Here is a 7760-nt window from a genome sequence, read left to right on the forward strand (position 1 = left end):
CTGAATCTGCCTACTCAGAATTAGCAAGCCACAGCTGGAGTGGAAGCCCAAGCATCTCACTGGATAGGAGGGGTGGAGTTTCCTCTTCATAGTTTCCCTTAAAAGCCTCACAATCTCATGTACCCCTCTGTTGTGCTTTTCCTTCATAGCCTCTCTGCAACACATCTTGGCCTCACATTTCAGAACCAAAGGCTGCAGTCTTATGCATGCTTACCTGGGAGGAAGTCCCACTGTTATTCAGAAGCAGGACTCACTTCTGAATAAACATACACAGGACTGGACTGCACCTCCACTTTAGACCATCTCTCCAGTACAGCATGTTATTTGAGTATGCAAAATAATCCAAACTACCCATATTGTGTGGCTTGAATTTGCCATTTTTAATAAAAACAACATTTTAAATTTTGGTCACTAAGATTATAAATAAATAACATTAATAAATAAAGCAATAAATAAGCATACTATCCAGCAATATCAACACTGATAACAGTGCCCAATATATAAATAACATCTTCACAGTAGTTTGAGGACATTAAAAGTGGCATAAAAATGATAGGTTTGCATGCTTTCTTTGGCTTCTTCATTGCCTGTCCTTTTTTTTTTCTTTAGCAGGGAGGGATGGTCCTTTCTTGTCTGCATACGGCTTCATTGTAATATTGCATATTTTGTCATTGGAGGAATCAAGGAAAGATGAATGATTCTGGAGCTCTGCTGAAGTTTCAGTTTCATTCAGCTGCTTTTGTTCCTTAATCAATGGCTGCAGATTAAACTGGATGGAAAAGGAGAAAACAGCAGGTCATTATTTAAGAAATTGAGCATTTTGAACTACCACAAATTGAGGGTTTTGATAAAGACTCCACAGTGGTATCAGGAAACTGAAGTATTCTTTTCTGCAGAGCTTCTTAAAGAATGGAACAGTATAACTGCCTTTGTTAGGAGTCTGGTAGTGAGAGAAGTACTGGTAAGTTGTAAATCTTTCTCTCTTCATTTATGTAGTATTGAAGTTGCCACTGCATTTTGTCTGAAGCTAACTCATGAAAATGCTCTCAATTCTGAATTTTGAACGTGATGGATTTTGTGGGTATATTGTTTAATTTTGTTTGTTAATTTTATGTGATGCATTGTTTATATTATTTTGTATGTGTGTTTTAAATGAAAATTATATTATTATTATTATTATTATTATTATTATTATTATTATTATTACATTTATATCCCGCTCTTCCTCCAAGGAGCCCAGAGCAGTGTACTACATAGTTGAGTTTCTCCTCACAACAACAACCCTGTGAAGTAGGTTAGGCTGAGAGAGAAGTGACTGGCCCAGAGTCACCCAGCTAGTCTCATGGCTGAATGGGGATTTGAACTCAGGTCTCCCCAGTCCTAGTTCAGCCCTCTAACCACTACACCACGCTGGCTCCTCGATGCACGAAAATGAAATAGTGCTTTTAAAATGTCCGTTGGCTTTCTTCACATCCCTAGCTCTGAATACTGAAAACATTCATGCAGGTCAACCATGTCAATTCATGGGTGACATTTGGCTCTCACCAATGCTAAATGCTCCAAATAGACTGTATATGAATTGAATATAGACTTAATCGACTAAACATGTTCTCTTCCATTTAATTTTTAAGGAAGGTTACCCCCCAAAATTGTTTCTCACTGAACTCTTGGAAATACCAGGGATCTATCCAAGAGATCTGAGAGAATATGGAAAGTCCATACCACTGCCAGTACCTCCTTTTATGGTAAATGTACCTTTGCAGGGTGAGGCAAGACCCACTGTGGGGAGGGGGTTGGCTCCATAGCACCCATAATTTCTGTTCCATGTGGAGCAGAGCAGAGGGATGGGGTGAGCCAACCTATGCAGTGGCCGTGCCTGCTCAGAGCACATTGGGAAGGGGATGATGAGGGGTAGGCCAGTAGGGGTGTGGAGTGGTGGCATTCACCATCCTGCTCCCATGTCTACCACTGATCAGCTCAGCACAACTCATGGACTACTTCTGATAAGCTCAGGTCTGAGGTTAGTACTGATGAAGAAACTATGAATGCAATCAGTATGGGCTACAACTAGATTTGCCCCTGTGTTTTGCCTACAGCAAAATTTGGAAGTGAATGCGATGACGCCTCCACAGAACATAATGGACTGTCCTGTTCCGCAGAGAAGAAGGGTGGTAGCCTCTACCCATTAGGCACTTAACTTAAACTGACTAGTACCCCACTGCCTTGTGGGTGGGATTGGGGTGTAATTGGCACATGGCAGTTGACAGTTGACGCTGTTGAAAAGACAGTCAAAATGAGTAGAAGAAATGAAAGTGTGTAATGACTCCTCATAAGGATTCAAGTTATTATACACCAAAGAATCTGAACACTTGAAAAATAGTGACCACACATTTTGCGCCATAACTCCACTTCTATAAGGGCTAGAGCTTAGCTTTTTTTTACAAAAATAAAAATAAAAAAATGAAAGCTGGGAATCTGGGGTAATTAATAGGACAGATCTGAAACCCAAATCGATTCAAATCGAATCAGCCACGATTCTATTTGTACCCAAATCTAGCCAATGGACCACAGGGGTGATTCGTTTTGTCTCCGAATCACCTGAATCAGCTAGATTCGGGTACAAATTGATTTGTATCTGAATCAATTTGCACATCCCTAGTGGTTTTACACATCCCCAACTGCTCTCCATGATATTAGTTGTGCTTTCCTCTGCAATTCAAAATAAAAGGCTTGTTTTTAGAAAGTAAACCCTACCTTCATTTTGGAGGCTTTTGGTAAGTTGGTCAACCAGGAGAAAGCATTGCTTCACCTCCATCTGGACAATATCCCAGGCACACATGTTGTACTGTTGCTCTCTCAGGAAGTCATCGATTCTTTGAAAATAGCTTTTCACTCTCAGCCTGATCAGCTGGGTGCTCTGACCCCTTGGAGATGTGATGGCACTCTCCGTATTGGCACTCAAGCAGGATCCCAGATGCTTGATCTGATGGTCCAGTCCATTCTGGAAAATTGCCATTGAATTCATATCCCACACAGTTTCTGTATGGTTTTGGTTGAAGATGCGGAAAGTCTGCTGGAGGATTTCATGGATGGCCACCTTGGCATTCTCCCCCTGAGATGCTTGGATCTTCCTGAGGATTTCTGTGGTGGCCATGACGTCTCTTCCATCGTCTAAGCATTGCAGGGGAATGCTTGCTCTCATTTTGCTCTCCAGAAGTTCCAAGTTGCTTTTGTTCACATTCTGTAGCCATCTGCGAAGTTCGTTGCAATTCTGAGAAGAGATGCCAGTGAAGAAGAGCATCAGCAGGCAAAGATGTAGGCAGCCTTTTGTGATCATGGCGGATACGAAGATATTTGCAGAATATGCTGAAGTTGGTCCTGACCAAGATGTCCCAAAGTCTGCTGCTTCTTTTGGCTTTCAGTCTTTGTATTTAAATGGTGAGGGGTTGGAGTTGTCTTTTGTTTTGCCATTTTCTATTTAATAGGATTTCCCCCATTTTCTACTTTCAGTTTCTACTTTTTGACAAACTTTAGGCATTGTTCACAATAACTTAAAATGTAATAATTATGATTGTCCGTATTAGAAAATAGAGTACTTCAAATTATAAGAATAGATAATTTACAAGATAATTGTTTCCTAACTCCAGCTTGGTTTTAGTATCCCTCCAGTATAAAAGCACACAACAGGAATAGTAGGTTTGGTTCTTCAGTATGATAACAAGCTAGTGGCAATTGAAATCGATGAATAGAAAGTTATGGATTGTCTCTACAATCATGGAAAAGTTCTTAGGGAAGACAGAGAACATACTGCAAGCCTAACATGAGTTAGATGGAGTTAGAAACAGGTTTCATGATATTGATGAACCGTAATAGCATCTGCCTGTCATTTGCCACCTCCCAATTCATCTTGTAGCTATATGGCATCCCTGGGAAAAATTGTATAGAGATATGGGGTTTGTGCCCACAGCATATGAATGACACACAGCACTCTATCTCCTTTTTCATCAGACCCAAACATTATATTTGCGGATGCTATTGATCTGCAAATATAATGCCACTTGAACTTGGATATAGCATAGATCAGGCGTTCCCAACCTGTGGTACTTCAGATGTTGCTGAAGTACAACTCCCATCATCCTCAGCTGCAATTTATTGTGAGGTTGTAGTTGTGATAGAGGTTGTAGTTCATCCACAACTGGAGTACCACAGGTTGGGAGCCCCTGGCCAAGATGTGGGCTCCTCAGTAAAGCTTACATGAAGGCAACATTTTGCACTTTCTTTGTCTCCAGGATCTGATATTCTGAGATCTCCTTGCTCTCAATATGGAAGCTCCATTTAACTATAATAGCTAATAGATAGGATGTTGGTCATGGGCTCAAATTCACTACTACTACTACTACTACTACTAGTAGTAGTAGTAGTAGTACTACAACAAATATTTACATACCACTCTTCAACCGAAGTTCTCAAAGTGGTTTCTTTTTTTAAAAGAAAAATAAATAATACATAAATAAGACGACCCCCTGTCCCCAAAGGGCTCACGATCTAAAAAGAAGCATAAAACAGATATCAGGAACAGCTAATGGAACTATGCTGTGCTGGGGTTGGATAGGGCTCTCCCACTGCTAAATATGAGATTCACCACTTTAAAAAGTGTCTGCTTGCTCAGTTAGCAGGGGAAACAGCGTGACCCCCATTTAGCAAACTCACAATGTGAGTGCAAGATATTTTCCCCACCCTTCCTCCCCATTGCAGTTCCTTGAAACACTACACCATTGGGTAGGGAGACCTTTGAGAACAGTGTGGTGTATGAGGGTAGTGCAGGGGATTGAAGGAGTGGGGGGTACCCAGAACCCAGGGGCATACCTTGTGCTTGTGCTGTTGTGTGAGCTTAAGTCTGGATCCAACCCAATGACAGAACTCTCCTCCATGAATCTGTCTATCCTTTACTTAACACTGTATCAGATTTATGAATTTAAAACTTCCTAACTTTAAAACATCTTGTGGAACAGATTTCCCTAACTGTTAGGTGACTGCCAGTCAGTTTCATTGGGTGACCCCCAAGTTCCAGTTGTATGAGAGCAGGAGGAAAACAATCTCTATCCACTTCAACCATCCCATTCAAAATTTGAGAAACCTCTATTTGTTCCCTCCTCCTTAGAATCCAATAAATGTTCCTGAAGGTTTAGCCAATAGCCTTTCCTCCCATAGATGTGACTGTTCCAGTGACTGTTGCTGGTGTGTGTCTTATGTTTCTTTTTAGAATGTGAGCCCTTTGGGGACAGGGAGCCATCTTATTTGTTATTTCTCTTTGTAAACCGCCCTGAGCCATTTTTGGAAGGGCGGTATAGAACTCGAATTAATAATAATAATAATAATAATGATGATGATGATGATGATGATGTTGCTCCAGTTTGCTTATTGTCGTTTTAGTTGCCCGTTTCTGCATCTTTGGCACTCTGTGGTAGCCTTTTGGGATGAAGCAACTAGCACAGCACACAGTATTTTAAATCTGGCCGCACTATCAACTTCCACAATATCGTTATGATACTTGCTGGTCTATTTTCAAATGTTGCCCTAAAGCTGCAGTTTCTTGGTCAGCAGAAGGAAATTACCCCTGTCTGACAGAGTGCCAATTTGTGCATATGTGTGTGTGACAAAGTGCCAAAAATGACAAGGTAAGCCTGAGCAGTCTTCTGTTACATTTAAGGTGTCGTAATGCTAATAGTAACTTCCCCCATTTCACAGTACTGTACATTGTTCATCTCTTTCATTTGCATTTAAGGTTTAAAACGGGGAGAAGGCTTCTCAAACCTGTGCACTCTGCACATACAGTGATACATGCAGGGGCTTCTTCATACATTGAGATCAACATGGATAGGTTTGAGGGTGGAGTGTGCCACTGCCATCCCCTCCACCCTCCAATGCATTCTTATTTGCATATCTATGGGGCTTCCATCTAGCTGTTTTCTGTCTCCAGGTAGACTCATAAATGGAATACTGTCAGCTACTAAGGGTTGGAGTTCTTAACCTCAAAATCTTTGATGAGACCAAATAGGTGCTGAGCAAAACCTAAGGCAATCCCGCTTAATAAGGAAATGCTCGTCATAAAAATATAGTACAGGAGCAGGCTTTGCTTCTGCAGGTGGTTTACAGTTGGTTTCGAACAAGGAGCTGCCTTGCCAAGTACCAAATTTCAGTACGTAGATGATCTGCAATAATGTGAGGTCCTTTATTTGTAAAGTGCTTTTGGACTGTTATCCTGCCTGTAACAGCCTGAACTCTTGGGTTAATAATCCACCATTTACCCTAGTAAATATGCACTCCCCTACAAGGAAATATTCTTCTCCTTTTGTCATTCCTGGATTCCTCCTTCACATTTTTATTTAAATTGAAGAGGTATTCCTATTTTAGGAGAGGAAATGTGTGCAGGTTCTAGAACTGCTGCTTATAGGAACTTGTAATTCCAGGATACTGAAAAATTATATTGTCACCTCCATTTCCCAGTTCCCTTTTCATTTTACCACTTCCTCTGTATTTTCTCTTTTATTGGGGAGCCACAAAATGAAAATAAAACCAACAACCTCAGCTTTGAGGTTTTTAGCCACCTCAAGTAGATGAAAAAGCACAGCTGTGGGGAATTTAGAGAAACTCTTTTATGGTTTGAAGTTTAATTTCTAAATTATTATATTTTGTTTTGGTCTTGTAAACCACCCAGCGCTGTTGGAATGAGCGGCGTAGAAATATAATAATGTATTTCCAAAAAAAACATATCGGCAGCCAGTGCAACTGTTTGAGAACAGGCATAATATGGTAGGGATGTGCGTTTCATTTCAGATACAAAACGTCTTGTGCACAAAACAGGCCGTTTCGCCTGTTTTGTAGCCAAAACAAAACACCCAATGCTCAAAACAGAAAATTTTGTAGCCGAAACAAAACGTCCCTGTTTCGGATACAAAATGTTTTGTTGTTTCGGCTGTTTTGGAACTCCATTTTGCAATCACAAAAAGTCTTTCTCCTTCAGTCTCCATTTTGAGTTTTGACATCTGTTTGAATTTCCAACCCTTCGAGCCCACAGATTGGCCAGCAAAAGCATGGGCTGATCTGCTGGCAATGGCCTCCTTATTCCTTTAAAGCAAATGTAAGGGTAAATTTTACCCTCATTGGCTAGTGGGGCAGTGTGCATTTACCCTCATTGGCCAGTGGGGCAGTGTGCATTTACCCTCATTGCCCAGTGGGGTAGTGTGCATTTCATTGTTGTTGTTTCACACTGGTGTGTATTTTGGGCGGGAGGAATGTTTGCATTTCAGGTGGGGGGGATGTGGATGTGCATGACCTTTGGAAATCTGCCTGATTTTTTCCAAAGTTCTGCTGTTGTTAATGTGTGCTGTTGATGTTATTTGGAGTGGATTCTGGGCAGAAAGGGGGATTTGGGGGCAGAAGAGTGGTTCAGGTGGTAGTGCCCCAATGGGTGCCTGCTGCCACCCAGATTCCAAAGCAATTGGGAAAAGGGCTGATTTTTAAAGAATTTCTGAAGTTGACATGTCTTTGGGGCAGATTCAGGGCAGAAAGGGGGCCTGAGGGGCAAAACAGTGGGTTGGGTGGCAGTGCCTCAAGGGGTGCCTGCCACTTGCCCTATTCCAAAGGAATAGGGCAAAGGACTGATTTCTTAGGAATTGTTGAATTTTACGCTTCTTTAAGGTCCCCCCCTAGGGAATAAAGGAGGTTTCAGCAGACCCATAACTCCACCTAGGGGGCAC

The 7760-nt window shown here is 41.4% G+C and overlaps 1 protein-coding gene across 1 annotated transcript; it reads right to left on the reverse strand.

The window, feature by feature from the left end:
* Positions 1-580: 580 nt before the first annotated feature.
* On the reverse strand, positions 581-3337 carry LOC128343653 (interferon beta-like). The gene is made up of 2 exons (XM_053293083.1): positions 2810-3337; positions 581-769 (listed from the first exon to the last, which is right to left on the reverse strand). Exons 1-2 carry the CDS (start codon positions 3335-3337, stop codon positions 581-583), a joined length of 717 nt encoding a protein of 238 aa, XP_053149058.1.
* Positions 3338-7760: the final 4423 nt, after the last annotated feature.

Source organism: Hemicordylus capensis, chromosome 2 (assembly GCF_027244095.1).
Source record: "Hemicordylus capensis ecotype Gifberg chromosome 2, rHemCap1.1.pri, whole genome shotgun sequence".
In the NCBI taxonomy this organism is placed as follows: Eukaryota; Metazoa; Chordata; class Lepidosauria; order Squamata; family Cordylidae; genus Hemicordylus; species Hemicordylus capensis.

Bases quoted from the DNA above. Each gene is read 5' to 3' on its own strand.
- LOC128343653 (XM_053293083.1), bottom strand. From the start codon at position 3,337: ATGATCACAAAAGGCTGCCTACATCTTTGCCTGCTGATGCTCTTCTTC. The intron at 770-2,809 runs GTGAAGCAATGC...TTTTCCATCCAG, and splicing joins GGGATATTGTCCAGATGGAG to TTTAATCTGCAGCCATTGAT.